This window comes from Coenobita brevimanus, chromosome 43 (genome assembly GCF_032717465.1).
Source record: "Coenobita brevimanus isolate Jiangsu-jjx chromosome 43, ASM3271746v2, whole genome shotgun sequence".
Lineage (NCBI taxonomy): Eukaryota > Metazoa > Arthropoda > Malacostraca > Decapoda > Coenobitidae > Coenobita > Coenobita brevimanus.
Window position 1 is genome coordinate 13477521 of NC_136996.1, and position 25060 is coordinate 13502580.

A 25060-nucleotide genomic window follows, 5' to 3' on the forward strand; every position below is an offset into this window, starting at 1 on the left:
CATCATCGCTTGTGCTAGCCGCACCCTCAACCAGGTAGAAAAAATTATGCCGCCACAAAGAGGGAGTGCCTGGGCATCGTCTGGGCACTAAAGCATTTCTGGGGTTACCTTTCGGGGGGTTACCCAAGGCACCATCATTACCGATCACCACTCCCTCCAAAGGCTGCGGCAGTCTGACACTCATAACGCCTAGCTCATCAGATGACACGAGACACTAGAGGAGTTCAACTATGAGATCTCCTACCACCCCAGCAAACTCCATACAAACGCAGATGCTCTCTCCCAGCTCCACATCAGTGCCATACAACCAGAGCCAGATCTCCTCCAGCAGTGGCATCGTAAGGAATGACCCTCCATGGATTTCCCAACACCTCCTCAAAAAGCTATATCGCCAGGGCGACCACTTGCTCACTCTGTCTGGGCAGATCATTCTCGCCCCCGATGCCGCCCTCGACACCCTCCAGCACCTGCACACCTACAACAAAATCCGCCTGTGCACAAAGAAACTTCTGCAGGTCTTTAACCCATTGGAGCCCAGTGTCCAGAATAGTGGACAGAACTGGGATTTTTCAAGTCTTTATAAAGTAGGGAACCCCCGGCTAGGGACCCATTAGCTTCACGACCATGAGCCGACAGGCGGAGGGCGGTGGGCTTAGTAGCCACCCAGTGCCGTGCCTCACCCAGCACCCCTGGGATCCAATGGGTTGATAACTGGCAAACCTATCAGTCTCTTTAACGACACTTACTGGGCGCCCAATCCCTCCACCCTAGCCACGGATATTATCCAGTCCTGCTGGGCGTGCGCCTTGGGTAAAGACATCACCCACACTGCCTGTCCATCAGGACACATTACCGACCACAAACCTTGGCAGTTATTGGCGATTGATGTAGTGGGACCCCTACCTCCGAAATCAGGCTATTGGTACGTCATCACTTTCGTTGATACGTATTCAAAATTCATCATAGTCTGCCCGGCAAAAGAACACCATGCTGTCGCAGTCGCTGACGCCCTGATTCGGCATGTTTTCCCCTACTTTGGTATCCTGCAGGCAATCCACTCCAACAACACACCAGAGTTCACCAGGAAAATCTTGGAGGAGCTAGCCCAAATCTTTGGCTACCACTTATCACACTCGTCCCCTACATGGACCCAGGGAAATGCTATCTGCGAACAAAGCCATCATACACTAGTGAACCAACTCCACACCCCGATAGAAGCCACCAAAGACAACGACTGGCCCCCCCATGTCAAAATCGTGCAATGGGACATAAACTCCTGCCCCCAAGAGGACGACATTTCACCCTACGAATGAGTGTTTGGGAAAACACCTCTCCTACCCCTGCAACAACACTTAAAGAACCCCACCTCTTCTACCACATCTGACCCCCTCCACCACCTTAAGCGGCGACTATCCCACCTTCAGAATAACCTGGACCTTTGCTCTGACACCGCCTCTAACCCCTACAAGCCGGGAGGCACTGTCATCATAGCACAGCTCCATACCCCCCACAAGCTCGTGCCACGGTTCACGGGACCCTTTACCATCACCCACGTCCTCAACCCTTACCAAGTGACGGTTGAATATCACGGCACCCCTTGCATTCTCAGAAACTGTCACATACACCTTTCGCACCCCCACATCCTCCATTCCGCCCCACGTCCCACCCTACCCACCTCCCCGGCTCCATTTCCCTCTACCTCATATGACTGCTATATCTCCCAATCGCCGTCTCTCTCCTTCCCCTCCCCCGCCACCTCCACCTCACCCCCCGCCATGCTGCCTCACACCTTATCTCAAGATTCACCAATACCAATACCACACGTCCACCCCCACACACCCCACCCACCTCCCAAACACTCCAACACCGCACGCCCACATCACCTCCTACACCCATCCTTAAAACAACCATCACATGCTCCAGCCGCCTCTCCTGCCCACCCGCCTGATACACCTACACTCCCACACCACCCACATCACTACAAAATCACACTCCACCTCCTACCCTAAATCATCTCACACTCTTGCTACACCAAGCACAAATCCCAGCCACCTTCACTCCTCAGGGACTTCACGCCGCATCACTCTGGCATAAAACCCCACACTCATTGGCCATCTCCAGCATTCAGCACAGGTCTCTACAGCAGACAACATCTACCACCATGAGGATTCGCCGAGCCATATGGACGCCGCCCTTCAGACGCAAACACCCATCCATGGTCCCCTCCACCTCCTACGACTCCTCCACACCTCCACCAACTCATCCACCCTATTCGTCACCTGCGACGCCCAGCTGGATGAAAACCCTGCCACCACATCCTGGCATGTCCTCCTCCAACACCTGCAGCCAGTGTACCACACCTACAACACCAAAGTCTACAACCTTCAGTCACAGAGACGTGACTTTTTTCCATAAGACAGTGATAAAATGCCAAATAGTTTTGCTGAGGGCATCTCAACACCCCCAGAAGGAGCCTATGGAGAGGCAAACAGAGTGTGACCTGACTCCGGGCAACAGAGACATAAGTCTGCCCTGGCTGCACGCCCTATGACCTGGAACTCTCCCGCCGCCACCATAGCAGGAATGAGAGACTAGCTTTTGGGCAAGCTGACCACCGACAGGATCGGGGTGGAGCTATTACTCTAGCTCTAGGCAGCACCGCTGAGATGGCTGGTAGCCGCTCAACCCCCCTATAGGAGACGGCCGGTAGCCGCTCTGGAGGTAATCAGGAGACAGCCAGTAGACGCTGCGAAGGTGCCCTACAAGAGAGTACCGGTAGCCGCTCCGAAGGTGCCCTACAAGAGGCGGCCGGTAACCGCTCGACCCTCCTGCAGGAGACGGCCGGTAGCTGCTCTGGAGGTAATCAGGAGACGGCCAGTAGCCGCTCCTAAGGTGCCCTAGAGGCGGCCTGCAGCCGCTTCCTCACAGACGCCACGGCCAGTAGCCGGCCCCATGCAACAGTTGGTAGCCGTGCCCTTAGGAGGCCAAGGCCAGTAGCCGGGCTCTAAGAGAGGAGACAGCCAGTAGCTGCTCATCCATCAGGTGCTGCCTTCCCTCCACGAACTACTACCCAGAGGGAGGTCCCAGCCTTGAGGACTGCTGGAGAGTCCCTGTGACCCCCACCGGGCTCTCCTCTCTACAGCCAGTCCCTGAGGGGCCTCGCCTGATGGACCCCAACAGAGGCCAACGCCGCAGCCAGCTCCAGACAGCATGACTGACCACCAGAGACTGCAGACCACAGGGCCTAGAGACCGTCTCGAAGACCCCTGCGTGGGACATCCCCACACCTCGACACAGGGGACCCTCGTCCTCCGTCAGGCACCTGAGTGAATGTTTCAGGCAGTTGTTCGGCCCCAGTCCAGGGAGCCAGACTCCAGCCCCGAGCCCTGAGAGTGCGAGGCTCCCGGACGAGAGAGGACGCCCCTACGAGTGATCCCGTGGCCCCTGAAAACAGAGGTCCCTGGCAGAACTCGGCCCTGTCAGTAGCCAGGCTGAGCTGTCCCCCACCACCGTTTTCCTGGCTGCTACCATGCCCAGTCCTGATAGTGAATGACAGTGAAAGTGCAGTGATAGTGATACAGTGAAGCGAGGGCTGAGCAGTGAGTTACTAGAAACCCGTGATTTCGTATATAAAACCTGTCAGTGTTAATGTAAAAGAAAGGTAACAGTGAGACAGTGAACACAGCTGAGCAGTGAATGAAATATCTGAGTGAACATAATTCCATGATAGTGATGTAGCCTCATGCTAAGAGCAATCAGGGCTCCCAGTACCAAAGTAATGATTAACAGTGTAACAGTGAGCTCAAGTAGACAGCCCAACAGTGATAATAGTGCCTTGGCCCTAGTGAAAATGAACTCTGCTTAAACAGATTAAAGTCTAGACTACCCATGAGCAACAGTGATTGATTTCTCGGCCCCAGGATTCCTGATATTAACTAATGTGCTATTCACTTTGTACTTGATCTTGTCCCAAATAATATCCTGCATGATACTACTCCCCACAATATAGACATAAGGTTTATAATTGCCTAAAATAATTACTCTTGTGACATCTGCCCATTCCACTTGTAGAATTTGACAATAGGCTGCACGTGTTAGGTTGTTGCCTTGAGTTTTTGTGCCGTGTCTCTCTCTTATTTGTCTAAGCTCTGGTCTAGAAAGAGAACCCAGCTACACACTAGGCGTTAGAGGGAGGGGAAGCTGACCCTAAAACACCTAACATTACACTGGTGGACAGTGGTGGTTCTTGACCCGGGCATACAAGAGAGGCATTCAGGAAATACCAGCAAAATGGCAAAAAACCTCAAGTGCAATTGCCCAAATTCAACCTCGAACAGGATGATGTTCATACATACCTGGCAATTATTAAACCTTTGATAAACATGGGGTTCAAAGATGACAAGCAAAAAAATAGCAGTTACACTCCGGCTACTGGGTAAAGTGGCAGCCAATATCGCACCGAAAATCGTCCTGGGGCTTACCTTGCAGAATTTCACAAAGCTCGTGATTCAGAACATCACCCCATCACTAGGTAAAGTGATGGCGCTATCCCAATTGGATAGCCTAACTTCTGATGGCAACTTAGATGACACTTTAATCCAGGCTAGACACCTGGTCACCGCTGCCAGATGATGAAACCTGGGAGCAACACAGTTTTAAAACAGTACCCTCCTCAGAGTTCACTCCAGCTTGGTCAAGGAACATTTTACAATCCATGACCCAACAGGAGACATGGATAAGGATATCCAACTCATACCCCACCTCCTGACTGCCCGCCCCACACCCCAGCAAATCAACATGGTGAAAAAGTTCCCGACAAACAACCCGGCTCCTCCAGTCAAGCCACGTCCGCCTATGCCCTACACCAGCCCCACCCCAACACCCAGCCTGCCTAGGGCACACCCCACCCACCGGTGCCCCAGTCACAAGGAGAACCCCAACCTCATTCTGGTAAATCCCTGGGAGTTCTCCATGTGCAGCTCCAGGTGCCCACTGCATATCATTAGGGACCAATTGAAAGCTGCCAGGTGCAAGACCACCACCCCAGGCCGACGTAAAGTCTCCTCCTTAGGGAACGACGAGCCGAAGCACGAACCTGCACCAGCGGAAGATACTGAACCCGGGGATCTGGAGCCGGAAGAAGAAGAAAGCAGCCCCCGGCAATTGGATTTTTAGGACCGCCCCCATACCGTCCTATGGCGGCGGGGGCCACGTCCCCCAAATATCGCCCCCCCAGTCTACCACAAGATGAAGCTGAACAGGGTGAAAGCCAGACTTAAGGTCGACACAGGAGCGGCCAGATCCGGCCTGTATAGTCACTATTTGTCCCATCATAAGTCGACTTTCAGTCTGCTATTCCAGAAGGCTACTCATCTTGTGGACGCAGGGGATGGCCCCCTGCTGATCCATGGGGAAACTCAGGCCCTGCGTGTCGACACCAACCAACTGGCATCACACATCATAAATTCATCGTATTGACTCCACCTGGTGCAACTACGATGGATATCTGGAACTTGACCCACGGCTCTCACTTGGGGGGGGGCAGGGAGGGGCTTTTGCCCGGGGGCGGCACTTTAACCCGCCCCGTCCCGGCCACTTTTTGACCACTGGTACCCCCCAATCCCGGGCAATTTTCGACCTTTTTTTTTTTTGCTAAAACTTTCGCTTTTGGTGAGAAACATCGAAATTTCATAGAGAAATCGCTCACCTGAGGTTTAAAATACTCATTACAGGTAGGAGAGGCTCCTTACTTTACTGGGTTTTCTATCAGGCTGGCGCCAAAGAAAACGAGTTCTATGGGAGGATAACTATTTCACACCACTCATAAACGGTATTTATTTATTTACTGTTACGAATTTATATGTAGTACAAGAGTATATTGGTTTTCAAGCAGTAATATAGGCATTATAAGCATTGTTTCACTCACTAATACCTGACCTTTTTTTGCCACATTACCTGATCATCATTTCTAACTGTTTCTTCCTCTAATGCTATGTAAAGTTTGTCCTCCACATTGTCATTGATTGGGGAATCACTCTGGCCCTGAATTTCATACCGTGGCATGACATGGCTATACTGGCCAGGTCACTAATAACAGGTGGATTGCTGAGAAAAGGGCATGCAGGGGGGGGGAGGAGGTCATGCTGGGTAACGCATTGTCTCTGCCTGGCATCTTGTTGAGGCAGGTGTCCCATGTTTACGTACCAAAAATGACTCGCGAAAATTGAAAATTGTGGAAATTATGAACCTTGCAATTGCAGAACGTTAAGTACGTCCTCGGGATTATCTGTGACAAAACGTGAGGACGTGGAAGTACGTCCTCGGGACGGCGCGGGTTGAGGGGAGCGGCAATTCTAGCCTGGCCTTGTCACCCACAAGGGTGACAATAATAATAATAATAATAATAGTAATAATAATAATAATAATCAAGGTCAAAGAAGCCTGAATTATTTATATTATTTTTTTTATTAAAAATGCTATTTTCTGTGTCTTGAAGGCCCGTCCAGATATTGTTTTAAATAGTATGAAATTAATATTTATTACTCTCCTTTTCTCAGATTCTACTTGCTAGTTGCTATGCCACCAAAGCGTGTTCGGTTAAGTGGGAGTGCATACAAGAAGATGAGAAAGAAGCGAAAGATGGAAGACGAGAAGCTTGCTGGTTCATTAGAAACCTTCATTGTGACGACTAAGAAGAGTTAAACTTGTGTTCTAAATGAAGATCTTGTGAGTGAATGTGAAGATACGGAGGAAGAGGAATTTAGGAGTTCATATGAGTCTGAGCCTATTACGGAAGGGAAAGAAACCAGTGTTCAGGAGGCTGAGGAGGGTAAGGAAGAAACTAATTGCGAGGGAAGAGCAGGACTTGAGTATATTCAAAGAAGAGACTTTGGTTTGATTCCATTTGGGCACTTGACATCTGACGTCCGTGATTCTCTTGTTTCTATTGGAGCTGAAAAGTTTCAGAATTCAAAAGGGCCCTTTGTTACTGGGAGTAAGAGTAGAAAAATGACTGAGGCATTTTTCTACAGAAAACTTGCAGTTGGTAAAGGTGAAGTTGTGAAGAGAACATGGCTACTCTACTCACCATCCAAAGAAGCAACCTACTGTTTTTGCTGCGTTCTATTTTCGCACACTCCACAGAATGCAATTTCCAAGTTCGAGTCACCGGAAGGATTTAATGGTGGAGGTAAGTGGAAGGACAGTACTCCAATAGCTGCACATGAGAGTACAACCTGGCATAGAAAAGCCTTTCTTGCATGGAAAGAGGCTGAGGAGCACCTAAGAGGGGAGAAGGGTATTGATAAGGAATTTGTTCGGCAAGTGAATGCTGAGAGAGAGAAAGGAAGACAGATACTGTTGCGAATTATTTCCTGTATCCGGTTCTTGGCTTCCAGAAATTTGGCATTTCAAGGAAGCATTGACTATATTGGCACAGTTGACACAGCAGATAGGAAAAGGGAAGGCAACTTCGTGGCACTAATACGATTCATTGCTGACTTTGATCCAGTTCTCAAAGAACACTTGAATAAACACACAGATGGGGCTAAAGGAAGGGCTACATACTTATCTCCAGTGACACAAAATGAATTCATTGCCTTGCTGGCAAATACCATTCGAGAAAAACTTGTGGCAGATGTCAAGGAAAGCAAGTACTATGGTGTCATGTGTGACTCTACTCCAGACATCTCACACCAGGATCAGCATTCCTTAGTAGTACGCTAAGTAGTTCTGAAAGAAGGCCAATTTGTTGTGAAAGAGACATTTCTAGGCTACATGAAACTTGGGGGAAAAAATGCTGAAGCTATTGAGGAAGGGATTCGTAATGGTTTAGAGTCTTTCGGTCTGGACTTCAACAATTGCAGGGCTGTTTGTTTTGATAATGCCAGTGTCATGGTTGGGAAACACAGAGGCGTTCAACGTCGACTGTGTGAAAAAAAACTCAAAAATTGTGTTTATTAACTGTAACAATCATAGCCTCAACTTAGCAGGCGCAGATGCAGTTAAGACTGATGTGGGTTCAATGACTTTTCTCAATGTTCTCAACGAAGTTTTCAATTTCTTCAGCAGAAGCACAGAAAGGTGGGATGCACTGAAGAAAGTTACTGCTATAACTCTGAAGAGTAGCACTGACACACGATGGAGCTCTAGGGCAGATGCCACCCATGCCCTTGAGACTGAATTGAATGGTGTGCTGGAGTCTCTAGAAAATATATCTTCATCAGACAACTTCACAGCTGAGTCACGGGCAGACAGTGAGGCCCTTTTGAAAGGAATTCTCAGTTTTGAATTCTTGGCATTTCTCTCATTCTGGACCCCTGTTTTGAGAAAGGTGGATATTGTTCAAAAACGCCTCCAGTGTCCTGAGATGACTTTTAAGGACGCTCATGAAGACCTTGAAGCATTAGCAACATGGTTACAAGAGAACCAGGATAACAGTGCCCAGGAAGCAGTCACGAAAAGCATAGAACTGTGCAATAAGTGGGATGTAGAAATTGAAATAAAACGAATGCGCCGAAAAAAGTGTATGCCTGGAGAGTTGACCAGGGATGAACCACTAACCCCTCATCTTGACATGAAGCGAAAACTTCTTTTAGCAGTTGATAGACTTGTTGTAGAAGTGCAGTCAAGAAGTGCTCGACTTCAAGAGACAGATGGTCGTTTTGGAGTTCTTCTTCGCCCTCAAGAGTTGTTTTGTAAAACGGAACAAGAAATTGACGCTGTTTGCAAGGACATGGCCCAAAAATATGACGAAGACATATCACCTTCAGAGCTCTGTCAAGAAGTGCAAGATTTGAAGTTCTTATTGAAGAAGAGAACACCAGAAACTGCTCCAGAACTCCTTGCTTTTATTGATAAATATGGGGAAGGATTCGCAAACCGTGTTGCACTGAGACTTTTATTGACTGTAGGGATATCAGTTGCTTCCTGTGAAAGGTCGTTCAGCAAACTGAAACTTATCAAAACATATCTGAGGAGTTCCATGGGCCAAGATAGACTGTCAAATCTTGCACTTCTTAGCATTGAATCCGACACTCTAATGGATATGAACTTTGATGGCATCATTCATGAATTTGCCAGAAGCAAAGCAAGAAAATTCCTAATGTAATCCTTTGATCCATTTGATATCTTATGATGATGACATTATTATGGCAATTGTTTTTTGAAATAAATATTTACAGAATATAGTAACACAACTACATTGCTGTCTGAAGGATGTTTTACAATTATTTATGAAAAAATAAAGTTTTCTCTTTATTTTCTACTATATTAAACTGCAAACACAGGAAATGCACCTTTTATTAAGTATCCTATAAATACTCAGTATTATATAATTAAGTGTCCTATAATCATGTTGCCCAAATTAGGGTCATAGGCAGTAATGGATGGTAAAGGTTGGAAGTGCTAATGAAGAGGGGGGGGGCGTCACTGAGAACTTTGCCCTGGGGCGGCACAAAGGCATGTAAGGGCTCTGACTGGACCTGCTACAGAAACTATGAGCCACCACTGATTGCCGAAAGAGACAGCTCCAGTTACGGAAATCTCCCGACACCCCTCCCCCAGGCCATTTGCACCTGCACACCCCGGCCCAGCCCAGAAGAATCCACTTCCCCTCCTTTCCTCCTCGATCTTCCCCCTCCTCTCCCCCTCTCCTCCCCACCTCATTCCCAGCAACCACCTCCTTTGCAGTGACCATCCCCTCCCCACCACGAAGCCTGGGTGCCCCTCAACAGGCTTTTGGGTATGTCAGTCCTGTTCTCCCCACACCTGCCACCCGGAACCCTCTTGGCCTGCCTCTTGCCCCCAGCCTTCCTCACCCCTCATCACACAGCAGTCTAAATTGTCAACCTTGCCCCATCCCCCCTCATCCTCCCTAAAGGGCTCGTCATTGGAGAGATGGAAGAAGCCAAGCCCTGTACCCTCTTCCCCTCCAGTTCCCCTGTCCCCCTGACCCCCATCCCTGACCATCTCTCCACATACCAGTCAGACACCCTCTGCCACCTCCTCCAGGATTTCCATGATCTTTTCGTGGCGGGACCCGCCGATATTGGATATACCACCTACCTGGCTCATGAGATCCACACGATGGGCCCACCGATCCAACAGCCATCCCGGCAGAAAATTCCCTAGCAGTGGGAAGAGGAAGTCCTCCAGGTCCAAGAGATGATTGAGGCCAGAGTCATCTCCTTCTTCACCAGCCCCTGGTCCTCCCCCGTCGTTCTCGTGAAGAAGAATGGCACAATGCGGTTCCGCATGACTACTGCTGACTCAATGACGTGACCAAGGACGCTACTCCACTCCTGCGAATAGACGACTCCCTAGATTCTCTTTACGGCGCCTCATGGTTCTCCACCCTCAACCTCCAGTCGGGGTAATGGCAGGTACCAGTGCGACCGGAAGACAGAGGCAGAACTGCTTTCTCGACCGGCAACGGGAAGCATTATGAATTTAATGTCTTACCCTTCGGCCTCTGTAACACCCCCGCCACCTTCTCGAGACAAATGGAATCTGTCCTCAGCGGCCTCACCTGGGAGATCTGTCTAGCCTACCTAGATGACGTCATTGTATTCGGGAAGACCTGGGCTGACCAACTTCAGTACCTTCGCAAGGTCTTTGAATGGATACAGCCAGCAAGCCTCAAACTCCAGGCCTCCAAGTGCGTCCTGGCTGCCAGAACTGTCTCGTTCCTGGGATATATCATCTCCCAGACTGGCATTTCTCCCGACCCAGACAAGCTCTGCGCAATCGCGGACATCCCCCCATCACAAGACGTCCACGGGATTCGGGCCTTCCTCAGCCTGATTCTTATTACCAATGTTTTGTGAAGGGGTTTGCAGACATTGCTAAACCACTCCATTATTTTGACCCAGAAGGGAGAACCTTTCATCTGGACGGACGAGAAACGAGCCACCATCCAACAACTCAAGGACAAACTCGTTTCTGCCCCAGTCGTGGCCTCCCCCGACTACTCCCTCCCATTCCGATGCTACACCGATGTCTCCTTGATTGCAATAGGCGCTGTGCTAACCCAAGTCCAAGAGAGCCGCAAACACATCATCGCTTGTGCTAGCCGCACCCTCAACCAGGTAGAAAAAATTATGCCGCCACAAAGAGGGAGTGCCTGGGCATCGTCTGGGCACTAAAGCATTTCTGGGGTTACCTTTCGGGGGGTTACCCAAGGCACCATCATTACCGATCACCACTCCCTCCAAAGGCTGCGGCAGTCTGACACTCATAACGCCTAGCTCATCAGATGACACGAGACACTAGAGGAGTTCAACTATGAGATCTCCTACCACCCCAACAAACTCCATACAAACGCAGATGCTCTCTCCCAGCTCCACATCAGTGCCATACAACCAGAGCCAGATCTCCTCCAGCAGTGGCATCGTAAGGAATGACCCTCCATGGATTTCCCAACACCTCCTCAAAAAGCTATATCGCCAGGGCGACCACTTGCTCACTCTGTCTGGGCAGATCATTCTCGCCCCCGATGCCGCCCTCGACACCCTCCAGCACCTGCACACCTACAACAAAATCCGCCTGTGCACAAAGAAACTTCTGCAGGTCTTTAACCCATTGGAGCCCAGTGTCCAGAATAGTGGACAGAACTGGGATTTTTCAAGTCTTTATAAAGTAGGGAACCCCCGGCTAGGGACCCATTAGCTTCACGACCATGAGCCGACAGGCGGAGGGCGGTGGGCTTAGTAGCCACCCAGTGCCGTGCCTCACCCAGCACCCCTGGGATCCAATGGGTTGATAACTGGCAAACCTATCAGTCTCTTTAACGACACTTACTGGGCGCCCAATCCCTCCACCCTAGCCACGGATATTATCCAGTCCTGCTGGGCGTGCGCCTTGGGTAAAGACATCACCCACACTGCCTGTCCATCAGGACACATTACCGACCACAAACCTTCGCAGTTATTGGCGATTGATGTAGTGGGACCCCTACCTCCGAAATCAGGCTATTGGTACGTCATCACTTTCGTTGATACGTATTCAAAATTCATCATAGTCTGCCCGGCAAAAGAACACCATGCTGTCGCAGTCGCTGACGCCCTGATTCGGCATGTTTTCCCCTACTTTGGTATCCTGCAGGCAATCCACTCCAACAACACACCAGAGTTCACCAGGAAAATCTTGGAGGAGCTAGCCCAAATCTTTGGCTACCACTTATCACACTCGTCCCCTACATGGACCCAGGGAAATGCTATCTGCGAACAAAGCCATCATACACTAGTGAACCAACTCCACACCCCGATAGAAGCCACCAAAGACAACGACTGGCCCCCCCATGTCAAAATCGTGCAATGGGACATAAACTCCTGCCCCCAAGAGGACGACATTTCACCCTACGAATGAGTGTTTGGGAAAACACCTCTCCTACCCCTGCAACAACACTTAAAGAACCCCACCTCTTCTACCACATCTGACCCCCTCCACCACCTTAAGCGGCGACTATCCCACCTTCAGAATAACCTGGACCTTCGCTCTGACACCGCCTCTAACCCCTACAAGCCGGGAGGCACTGTCATCATAGCACAGCTCCATACTCCCCACAAGCTCGTGCCACGGTTCACGGGACCCTTTACCATCACCCACGTCCTCAACCCTTACCAAGTGACGGTTGAATATCACGGCACCCCTTGCATTCTCAGAAACTGTCACATACACCTTTCGCACCCCCACATCCTCCGCCCCGCCCCACGTCCCACCCTACCCACCTCCCCGGCTCCATTTCCCTCTACCTCATATGACTGCTACATCTCCCAATCGCCGTCTCTCTCCTTCCCCTCCCCCGCCACCTCCACCTCACCCCCCGCCATGCTGCCTCACACCTTATCTCAAGATTCACCAATACCAATACCACACGTCCACCCCCACACACCCCACCCACCTCCCAAACACTCCAACACCGCACGCCCACATCACCTCCTACACCCATCCTTAAAACAACCATCACATGCTCCAGCCGCCTCTCCTGCCCACCCGCCTGATACACCCACACTCCCACACCACCCACATCACTGCAAAATCACACTCCACCTCCTACCCTAAATCATCTCACACTCTTGCTACACCAAGCACAAATCCCAGCCACCTACACTCCTCAGGGACTTCACGCCGCATCACTCTGGCATAAAACCCCACACTCATTGGCCATCTCCAGCATTCAGCACAGGTCTCTACAGCAGACAACATCTACCACCATGAGGATTCGCCGAGCCATATGGACGCCGCCCTTCAGACGCAAACACCCATCCATGGTCCCCTCCACCTCCCACGACTCCTCCACACCTCCACCAACTCATCCACCCTATTCGTCACCTGCGACGCCCAGCTGGATGAAAACCCTGCCACCACATCCTGGCATGTCCTCCTCCAACACCTGCAGCCAGTGTACCACACCTACAACACCAAAGTCTACAACCTTCAGTCACAGAGACGTGACTTTTTTCCATAAGACAGTGATAAAATGCCAAATAGTTTTGCTGAGGGCATCTCAACACCCCCAGAAGGAGCCTATGGAGAGGCAAACAGAGTGTGACCTGACTCCGGGCAACAGAGACATAAGTCCGCCCTGGCTGCACGCCCTATGACCTGGAACTCTCCCGCCGCCACCATAGCAGGAAAGAGAGACTAGCTTTTGGGCAAGCTGACCACCGACAGGATCGGGGTGGAGCTATTACTCTAGCTCTAGGCAGCACCGCTGAGATGGCTGGCAGCCGCTCAACCCCCCTATAGGAGACGGCCGGTAGCCGCTCTGGAGGTAATCAGGAGACAGCCAGTAGACGCTGCGAAGGTGCCCTACAAGAGAGTACCGGTAGCCGCTCCGAAGGTGCCCTACAAGAGGCGGCCGGTAACCGCTCGACCCTCCTGCAGGAGACGGCCGGTAGCTGCTCTGGAGGTAATCAGGAGACGGCCAGTAGCTGCTCCTAAGGTGCCCTAGAGGCGGCCTGCAGCCGCTTCCTCACAGACGCCACAGCCAGTAGCCGGCCCCATGCAACAGTTGGTAGCCGTGCCCTTAGGAGGCCAAGGCCAGTAGCCGGGCTCTAAGAGAGGAGACAGCCAGTAGCTGCTCATCCGTCAGGTGCTGCCTTCCCTCCACGAACTACTACCCAGAGGGAGGTCCCAGCCTTGAGGACTGCTGGAGAGTCCCTGTGACCCCCACCGGGCTCTCCTCTCTACAGCCAGTCCCTGAGGGGCCTCGCCTGATGGACCCCAACAGAGGCCAACGCCGCAGCCAGCTCCAGACAGCATGACTGACCACCAGAGACTGCAGACCACAGGGCCTAGAGACCGTCTCGAAGACCCCTGCGTGGGACATCCCCACACCTCGACACAGGGGACCCTCGTCCTCCGTCAGGCACCTGAGTGAATGTTTCAGGCAGTTGTTCAGCCCCAGTCCAGGGAGCCAGACTCCAGCCCCGAGCCCTGAGAGTGCGAGGCTCCCGGACGAGAGAGGACGCCCCTACGAGTGATCCCGTGGCCCCTGAAAACAGAGGTCCCTGGCAGAACTCGGCCCTGTCAGTAGCCAGGCTGAGCTGTCCCCCACCACCGTTTTCCTGGCTGCTACCATGCCCAGTCCTGATAGTGAATGACAGTGAAAGTGCAGTGATAGTGATACAGTGAAGCGAGGGCTGAGCAGTGAGTTACTAGAAACACGTGATTTCGTATATAAAACCTGTCAGTGTTAATGTAAAAGAAAGGTAACAGTGAGACAGTGAACACAGCTGAGCAGTGAATAAAATATCTGAGTGAACATAATTCCATGATAGTGATGTAGCCTCATGCTAAGAGCAATCAGGGCTCCCAGTACCAAAGTAATGATTAACAGTGTAACAGTGAACTCAAGTAGACAGCCCAACAGTGATAATAGTGCCTTGGCCCTAGTGAAAATGAACTCTGCTTAAACAGATTAAAGTCTAGACTACCCATGAGCAACAGTGATTGATTTCTCGGCCCCAGGATTCCTGATATTAACTAATGTGCTATTCACTTTGTACTTGATCTTGTCCCAAATAATATCCTGCATGATACTACTCCCCACAATATAGACATAAGGTTTATAATTGCCTAAAATAATTACTCTTGTGACATCTGCCCATTCCACTTGTAGAATTTGACAATAGGCTACACGTGTTAGGTTGTTGCCTTGAGTTTTTGTGCCGTGTCTCTCTCTTATTTGTCTAAGCTCTGGTCTAGAAAGAGAACCCAGCTACACACTAGGCGTTAGAGGGAGGGGAAGCTGACCCTAAAACACCTAACATTACACTGGTGGACAGTGGTGGTTCTTGACCCGGGCATACAAGAGAGGCATTCAGGAAATACCAGCAAAATGGCAAAAAACCTCAAGTGCAATTGCCCAAATTCAACCTCGAACAGGATGATGTTCATACATACCTGGCAATTATTAAACCTTTGATAAACATGGGGTTCAAAGATGACAAGCAAAAAAATAGCAGTTACACTCCGGCTACTGGGTAAAGTGGCAGCCAATATCGCACCGAAAATCGTCCTGGGGCTTACCTTGCAGAATTTCACAAAGCTCGTGATTCAGAACATCACCCCATCACTAGGTAAAGTGATGGCGCTATCCCAATTGGATAGCCTAACTTCTGATGGCAACTTAGATGACACTTTAATCCAGGCTAGACACCTGGTCACCGCTGCCAGATGATGAAACCTGGGAGCAACACAGTTTTAAAACAGTACCCTCCTCAGAGTTCACTCCAGCTTGGTCAAGGAACATTTTACAATCCATGACCCAACAGGAGACATGGATAAGGATATCCAACTCATACCCCACCTCCTGACTGCCCGCCCCACACCCCAGCAAATCAACATGGTGAAAAAGTTCCCGACAAACAACCCGGCTCCTCCAGTCAAGCCACGTCCGCCTATGCCCTACACCAGCCCCACCCCAACACCCAGCCTGCCTAGGGCACACCCCACCCACCGGTGCCCCAGTCACAAGGAGAACCCCAACCTCATTCTGGTAAATCCCTGGGAGTTCTCCATGTGCAGCTCCAGGTGCCCACTGCATATCATTAGGGACCAATTGAAAGCTGCCAGGTGCAAGACCACCACCCCAGGCCGACGTAAAGTCTCCTCCTTAGGGAACGACGAGCCGAAGCACGAACCTGCACCAGCGGAAGATACTGAACCCGGGGATCTGGAGCCGGAAGAAGAAGAAAGCAGCCCCCGGCAATTGGATTTTTAGGACCGCCCCCATACCGTCCTATGGCGGCGGGGGCCACGTCCCCCAAATATCGCCCCCCCAGTCTACCACAAGATGAAGCTGAACAGGGTGAAAGCCAGACTTAAGGTCGACACAGGAGCGGCCAGATCCGGCCTGTATAGTCACTATTTGTCCCATCATAAGTCGACTTTCAGTCCGCTATTCCAGAAGGCTACTCATCTTGTGGACGCAGGGGATGGCCCCCTGCTGATCCGTGGGGAAACTCAGGCCCTGCGTGTCGACACCAACCAACTGGCATCACACATCATAAATTCATCGTATTGACTCCACCTGGTGCAACTACGATGGATATCTGGAACTTGACCCACGGCTCTCACTTGGGGGGGGGGCAGGGAGGGGCTTTTGCCCGGGGGCGGCACTTTAACCCGCCCCGTCCCGGCCACTTTTCGACCACTGGTACCCCCCAATCCCGGGCAATTTTCGACCTTTTTTTTTTTTGCTAAAATTTTCGCTTTTGGTGAGAAACATCGAAATTTCATAGAGAAATAGCTCACCTGAGGTTTAAAATACTCATTACAGGTAGGAGAGCCTCCTTACTTTACTGGGTTTTCTATCAGGCTGGCGCCAAAGAAAACGAGTTCTATGGGAGGATAACTATTTCACACCACTCATAAACGGTATTTATTTATTTACTGTTACGAATTTATATGTAGTACAAGAGTATATTGGTTTTCAAGCAGTAATATAGGCATTATAAGCATTGTTTCACTCACTAATATCTGACCTTTTTTTGCCACATTACCTGATCATCATTTCTAACTGTTTCTTCCTCTAATGCTATGTAAAGTTTGTCCTCCACATTGTCATTGATTGGGGAATCACTCTGGCCCTGAATTTCATACCGTGGCATGACATGGCTATACTGGCCAGGTCACTGATAACAGGTGGATTGCTGAGAAAAGGGCATGCAGGGGGGGGGAGGAGGTCATGCTGGGTAAGGCATTGTCTCTGCCTGGCATCTTGTTGAGGCAGGTGTCCCGTGTATACGTACCAAAAATGACTCGCGAAAATTGAAAATTGTGGAAATTATGAACCTTGCAATTGCAGAACGTTAAGTACGTCCTCGGGATTAGCTGTGACAAAACGTGAGGACGTGGAAGTACGTCCTCGGGACGGCGCGGGTTAAGGGGAGCGGCAATTCTAGCCTGGCCTTGTCACCCACAAGGGTGACAATAATAATAATAATAATAATAGTAATAATAATAATAATAATCAAGGTCAAAGAAGCCTGAATTATTTATATTAGTTTTTTTATTAAAAATGCTATTTTCTGTGTCTTGAAGGCCCGTCCAGATATTGTTTTAAATAGTATGAAATTAATATTTATTACTCTCCTTTTCTCAGATTCTACTTGCTAGTTGCTATGCCACCAAAGCGTGTTCGGTTAAGTGGGAGTGCATACAAGAAGATGAGAAAGAAGCGAAAGATGGAAGACGAGAAGCTTGCTGGTTCATTAGAAACCTTCATTGTGACGACTAAGAAGAGTTAAACTTGTGTTCTAAATGAAGATCTTGTGAGTGAATGTGAAGATACGGAGGAAGAGGAATTTAGGAGTTCATATGAGTCTGAGCCTATTATGGAAGGGAAAGAAACCAGTGTTCAGGAGGCTGAGGAGGGTAAGGAAGAAACTAATTGCGAGGGAAGAGCAGGACTTGAGTATATTCAAAGAAGAGACTTTGGTTTGATTCCATTTGGGCACTTGACATCTGACGTCCGTGATGCTCTTGTTTCTATTGGAGCTGAAAATTTTCAGAATTCAAAAGGGCCCTTTGTTACTGGGAGTAAGAGTAGAAAAATGACTGAGGCATTTTTCTACAGAAAACTTGCAGTTGGTAAAGGTGAAGTTGTGAAGAGAACATGGCTACTCTACTCACCATCCAAAGAAGCAACCTACTGTTTTTGCTGCGTTCTATTTTCGCACACTCCACAGAATGCAATTTCCAAGTTCGAGTCACCGGAAGGATTTAATGGTGGAGGTAAGTGGAAGGACAGTACTCCAATAGCTGCACATGAGAGTACAACCTGGCATAGAAAAGCCTTTCTTGCATGGAAAGAGGCTGAGGAGCACCTAAGAGGGGAGAAGGGTATTGATAAGGAATTTGTTCGGCAAGTGAATGCTGAGAGAGAGAAAGGAAGACAGATACTGTTGCGAATTATTTCCTGTATCCGGTTCTTGGCTTCCAGAAATTTGGCATTTCAAGGAAGCATTGACTATATTGGCACAGTTGACACAGCAGATAGGAAAAGGGAAGGCAACTTCGTGGCACTAATACGATTCATTGCTGACTTTGATCCAGTTCTCAAAGAACACTTGAATAAACACACAGATGGGGCTAAAGGAAGGGCTACATACTTATCTCCAGTGACACAAAATGAATTCATTGCCTTGCTGGCAAATACCATTCGAGAAAAACTTGTGGTAGATGTCAAGGAAAGCAAGTACTATGGTGTCATGTGTGACTCTACTCCAGACATCTCACACCAGGATCAGCATTCCTTAGTAGTACGCTAAGTAGTTCTGAAAGAAGGCCAATTTGTTGGGAAAGAGACATTTCTAGGCTACATGAAACTTGGGGGAAAAAATGCTGAAGCTATTGAGGAAGGGATTCGTAATGGTTTAGAGTCTTTCGGTCTGGACTTCAACAATTGCAGGGCTGTTTGTTTTGATAATGCCAGTGTCATGGTTGGGAAACACAGAGGCGTTCAACGTCGACTGTGTGAAAAAAACTCAAAAATTGTGTTTATTAACTGTAACAATCATAGCCTCAACTTAGCAGGCGCAGATGCAGTTAAGACTGATGTGGGTTCAATGACTTTTCTCAATGTTCTCAACGAAGTTTTCAATTTCTTCAGCAGAAGCACAGAAAGGTGGGATGCACTGAAGAAAGTTACTGCTATAACTCTGAAGAGTAGCACTGACACACGATGGAGCTCTAGGGCAGATGCCACCCATGCCCTTGAGACTGAATTGAATGGTGTGCTGGAGTCTCTAGAAAATATATCTTCATCAGACAACTTCACAGCTGAGTCACGGGCAGACAGTGAGGCCCTTTTGAAAGGAATTCTCAGTTTTGAATTCTTGGCATTTCTCTCATTCTGGACCCCTGTTTTGAGAAAGGTGGATATTGTTCAAAAACGCCTCCAGTGTCCTGAGATGACTTTTAAGGACGCTCATGAAGACCTTGAAGAATTAGCAACATGGTTACAAGAGAACCAGGATAACAGTGCCCAGGAAGCAGTCACGAAAAGCATAGAACTGTGCAATAAGTGGGATGTAGAAATTGAAATAAAACGAATGCGCCGAAAAAAGTGTATGCCTGGAGAGTTGACCAGGGATGAACCACTAACCCCTCATCTTGACATGAAGCGAAAACTTCTTTTAGCAGTTGATAGACTTGTTGTAGAAGTGCAGTCAAGAAGTGCTCGACTTCAAGAGACAGATGGTCGTTTTGGAGTTCTTCTTCGCCCTCAAGAGTTGTTTTGTAAAACGGAACAAGAAATTGACGCTGTTTGCAAGGACATGGCCCAAAAATATGACGAAGACATATCACCTTCAGAGCTCTGTCAAGAAGTGCAAGATTTGAAGTTCTTATTGAAGAAGAGAACACCAGAAACTGCTCCAGAACTCCTTGCTTTTATTGATAAATATGGGGAAGGATTCGCAAACCGTGTTGCACTGAGACTTTTATTGACTGTAGGGATATCAGTTGCTTCCTGTGAAAGGTCGTTCAGCAAACTGAAACTTATCAAAACATATCTGAGGAGTTCCATGGGCCAAGATAGACTGTCAAATCTTGCACTTCTTAGCATTGAATCCGACACTCTAATGGATATGAACTTTGATGGCATCATTCATGAATTTGCCAGAAGCAAAGCAAGAAAATTCCTAATGTAATCCTTTGATCCATTTGATATCTTATGATGATGACATTATTATGGCAATTGTTTTTTGAAATAAATATTTACAGAATATAGTAACACAACTACATTGCTGTCTGAAGGATGTTTTACAATTATTTATGAAAAAATAAAGTTTTCTCTTTATTTTCTACTATATTAAACTGCAAACACAGGAAATGCACCTTTTATTAAGTATCCTATAAATACTCAGTATTATATAATTAAGTGTCCTATAATCATGTTGCCCAAATTAGGGTCATAGGCAGTAATGGATGGTAAAGGTTGGAAGTGCTAATGAAGAGGGGGGGGGGCGCCACTGAGAACTTTGCCCTGGGGCGGCACAAAGGCATGTAAGGGCTCTGACTGGACCTGCTACAGAAACTATGAGCCACCATTGATTGCCGAAAGAGACAGCTCCAGTTACGGAAATCTCCCGACACCCCTCCCCCAGGCCATTTGCACCTGCACACCCCGGCCCAGCCCAGAAGAATCCACTTCCCCTCCTTTCCTCCTCGATCTTCCCCCTCCTCTCCCCCTCTCCTCCCCACCTCATTCCCAGCAACCACCTCCTTTGCAGTGACCATCCCCTCCCCACCACGAAGCCTGGGTGCCCCTCAACAGGCTTTTGGGTATGTCAGTCCTGTTCTCCCCACACCTGCCACCCGGAACCCTCTTGGCCTGCCTCTTGCCCCCAGCCTTCCTCACCCCTCATCACACAGCAGTCTAAATTGTCAACCTTGCCCCATCCCCCCTCATCCTCCCTAAAGGGCTCGTCATTGGAGAGATGGAAGAAGCCAAGCCCTGTACCCTCTTCCCCTCCAGTTCCCCTGTCCCCCTGACCCCCATCCCTGACCATCTCTCCACATACCAGTCAGACACCCTCTGCCACCTCCTCCTGGATTTCCATGACCTTTTCGTGGCGGGACCCGCCGATATTGGATATACCACCTACCTGGCTCATGAGATCCACACGATGGGCCCACCGATCCAACAGCCATCCCGGCAGAAAATTCCCTAGCAGTGGGAAGAGGAAGTCCACCAGGTCCAAGAGATGATTGAGGCCAGAGTCATCTCCTCCTTCACCAGCCCCTGGTCCTCCCCCGTCGTTCTCGTGAAGAAGAATGGCACAATGCGGTTCCGCATGACTACTGCCGACTCAATGACGTGACCAAGGACGCTACTCCACTCCTGCGAATAGACGACTCCCTAGATTCTCTTTACGGCGCCTCATGGTTCTCCACCCTCAACCTCCAGTCGGGGTAATGGCAGGTACCAGTGCGACCGGAAGACAGAGGCAGAACTGCTTTCTCGACCGGCAACGGGAAGCATTATGAATTTAATGTCTTACCCTTCGGCCTCTGTAACACCCCCGCCACCTTCTCGAGACAAATGGAATCTGTCCTCAGCGGCCTCACCTGGGAGATCTGTCTAGCCTACCTAGATGACGTCATTGTATTCGGCAAGACCTGGGCTGACCACCTTCAGTACCTTCGCAAGGTCTTTGAATGGATACAGCCAGCAAGCCTCAAACTCCAGGCCTCCAAGTGCGTCCTGGCTGCCAGAACTGTCTCGTTCCTGGGATATATCATCTCCCAGACTGGCATTTCTCCCGACCCAGACAAGCTCTGCGCAATCGCGGACATCCCCCCATCACAAGACGTCCACGGGATTCGGGCCTTCCTCAGCCTGATTCTTATTACCAATGTTTTGTGAAGGGGTTTGCAGACATTGCTAAACCACTCCATTATTTTGACCCAGAAGGGAGAACCTTTCATCTGGACGGACGAGAAACGAGCCACCATCCAACAACTCAAGGAGAAACTCGTTTCTGCCCCAGTCGTGGCCTCCCCCGACTACTCCCTCCCATTCCGATGCTACACCGATGTCTCCTTGATTGCAATAGGCGCTGTGCTAACCCAAGTCCAAGAGAGCCGCAAACACATCATCGCTTGTGCTAGCCGCACCCTCAACCAGGTAGAAAAAATTATGCCGCCACAAAGAGGGAGTGCCTGGGCATCGTCTGGGCACTAAAGCATTTCTGGGGTTACCTTTCGGGGGGTTACCCAAGGCACCATCATTACCGATCACCACTCCCTCCAAAGGCTGCGGCAGTCTGACACTCATAACGCCTAGCTCATCAGATGACACGAGACACTAGAGGAGTTCAACTATGAGATCTCCTACCACCCCAACAAACTCCATACAAACGCAGATGCTCTCTCCCAGCTCCACATCAGTGCCATACAACCAGAGCCAGATCTCCTCCAGCAGTGGCATCGTAAGGAATGACCCTCCATGGATTTCCCAACACCTCCTCAAAAGCTATATCGCCAGGGCGACCACTTGCTCACTCTGTCTGGGCAGATCATTCTCGCCCCGATGCCGCCCTCGACACCCTCCAGCACCTGCACACCTACAACAAAATCCGCCTGTGCACAAAGAAACTTCTGCAGGTCTTTAACCCATTGGAGCCCAGTGTCCAGAATAGTGGACAGAACTGGGATTTTTCAAGTCTTTATAAAGTAGGGAACCCCCGGCTAGGGACCCATTAGCTTCACGACCATGAGCCGACAGGCGGAGGGCGGTGGGCTTAGTAGCCACCCAGTGCCGTGCCTCACCCAGCACCCCTGGGATCCAATGGGTTGATAACTGGCAAACCTATCAGTCTCTTTAACGACACTTACTGGGTGCCCAATCCCTCCACCCTAGCCACGGATATTATCCAGTCCTGCTGGGCGTGCGCCTTGGGTAAAGACATCACCCACACTGCCTGTCCATCAGGACACATTACCGACCACAAACCTTCGCAGTTATTGGCGATTGATGTAGTGGGACCCCTACCTCCGAAATCAGGCTATTGGTACGTCATCACTTTCGTTGATACGTATTCAAAATTCATCATAGTCTGCCCGGCAAAAGAACACCATGCTGTCGCAGTCGCTGACGCCCTGATTCGGCATGTTTTCCCCTACTTTGGTATCCTGCAGGCAATCCACTCCAACAACACACCAGAGTTCACCAGGAAAATCTTGGAGGAGCTAGCCCAAATCTTTGGCTACCACTTATCACACTCGTCCCCTACAGGGACCCAGGGAAATGCTATCTGCGAACAAAGCCATCATACACTAGTGAACCAACTCCACACCCCGATAGAAGCCACCAAAGACAACGACTGGCCCCCCCATGTCAAAATCGTGCAATGGGACATAAACTCCTGCCCCCAAGAGGACGACATTTCACCCTACGAATGAGTGTTTGGGAAAACACCTCTCCTACCCCTGCAACAACACTTAAAGAACCCCACCTCTTCTACCACATCTGACCCCCTCCACCACCTTAAGCGGCGACTATCCCACCTTCAGAATAACCTGGACCTTCGCTCTGACACCGCCTCTAACCCCTAGAAGCCGGGAGGTCACTGTAATCATAGCACAGCTCGATACTCCCCACAAGCTCGTGCCACGGTTCATGGGACCCTTTACCATCACCCACGTCCTCAACCCTTACCAAGTGACGGTTGAATATCACGGCACCCCTTGCATTCTCAGAAACTGTCACATACACCTTTCGCACCCTCACATCCTCCGCCCCGCCCCACGTCCCACCCTACCCACCTCCCCGGCTCCATTTCCCTCTACCTCATATGACTGCTACATCTCCCAATCGCCGTCTCTCTCCTTCCCCTCCCCCGCCATGCTGCCTCACACCTTATCTCAAGATTCACCAATACCAATACCACACGTCCACCCCCACACACCCCACCCACCTCCCAAACACTCCAACACCGCACGCCCACATCACCTCCTACACCCATCCTTAAAACAACCATCACATGCTCCAGCCGCCTCTCCTGCCCACCCGCCTGATACACCCACACTCCCACACCACCCACATCACTGCAAAATCACACTCCACCTCCTACCCTAAATCATCTCACACTCTTGCTACACCAAGCACAAATCCCAGCCACCTACACTCCTCAGGGACTTCACGCCGCATCACTCTGGCATAAAACCCCACACTCATTGGCCATCTCCAGCATTCAGCACAGGTCTCTACAGCAGACAACATCTACCACCATGAGGATTCGCCGAGCCATATGGACGCCGCCCTTCAGACGCAAACACCCATCCATGGTCCCCTCCACCTCCTACGACTCCTCCACACCTCCACCAACCCTTCCACCCTATTCGTCACCTGCGACGCCCAGCTGGATGAAAACCCTGCCTCCACATCCTGGCATGTCCTCCTCCAACACCTGCAGCCAGTGTACCACACCTACAACACCAAAGTCTACAACCTTCAGTCACAGAGACGTGACTTTTTTCCATAAGGCAGTGATAAAATGCCAAATAGTTTTGCTGAGGGCATCTCAACACCCCCAGAAGGAGCCTATGGAGAGGCAAACAGAGTGTGACCTGACTCCGGGCAACAGAGACATAAGTCCGCCCTGGCTGCACGCCCTATGACCTGGAACTCTCCCGCCGCCACCATAGCAGGAAAGAGAGACTAGCTTTTGGGCAAGCTGACCACCGACAGGATCGGGGTGGAGCTATTACTCTAGCTCTAGGCAGCACCGCTGAGATGGCTGGTAGCCGCTCAACCCCCCTATAGGAGACGGCCGGTAGCCGCTCTGGAGGTAATCAGGAGACAGCCAGTAGACGCTGCGAAGGTGCCCTAAAAGAGAGTACCGGTAGCCGCTCCGAAGGTGCCCTACAAGAGGCGGCCGGTAACCGCTCGACCCTCCTGCAGGAGACGGCCGGTAGCTGCTCTGGAGGTAATCAGGAGACGGCCAGTAGCCGCTCCTAAGGTGCCCTAGAGGCGGCCTGCAGCCGCTTCCTCACAGACGCCACGGCCAGTAGCCGGCCCCATGCAACAGTTGGTAGCCGTGCC

The 25060-nt window shown here is 50.1% G+C and overlaps 2 protein-coding genes across 2 annotated transcripts; both read left to right on the forward strand.

The window, feature by feature from the left end:
• Positions 1-7882: 7882 nt before the first annotated feature.
• On the forward strand, positions 7883-9109 carry LOC145397835 (uncharacterized). The gene has a single exon (XM_080270869.1). It carries the CDS (start codon positions 7883-7885, stop codon positions 9107-9109), a length of 1227 nt encoding a protein of 408 aa, XP_080126995.1.
• Positions 9110-18830: 9721 nt separating this feature from the next.
• On the forward strand, positions 18831-20162 carry LOC145397836 (52 kDa repressor of the inhibitor of the protein kinase-like). The gene has a single exon (XM_080270870.1). The coding sequence runs from the start codon at positions 18831-18833 to the stop codon at positions 20160-20162; it is 1332 nt and encodes a 443-aa protein (XP_080126996.1).
• Positions 20163-25060: the final 4898 nt, after the last annotated feature.

What these genes read in the sequence shown, in the direction of transcription:
- LOC145397836 (XM_080270870.1), top strand. Translation starts at nt 18,831, where the DNA reads ATGAAACTTGGGGGAAAAAATGCTGAAGCTATTGAGGAAGGGATTCGT.
- LOC145397835 (XM_080270869.1), top strand. Translation starts at nt 7,883, where the DNA reads ATGCCAGTGTCATGGTTGGGAAACACAGAGGCGTTCAACGTCGACTGT.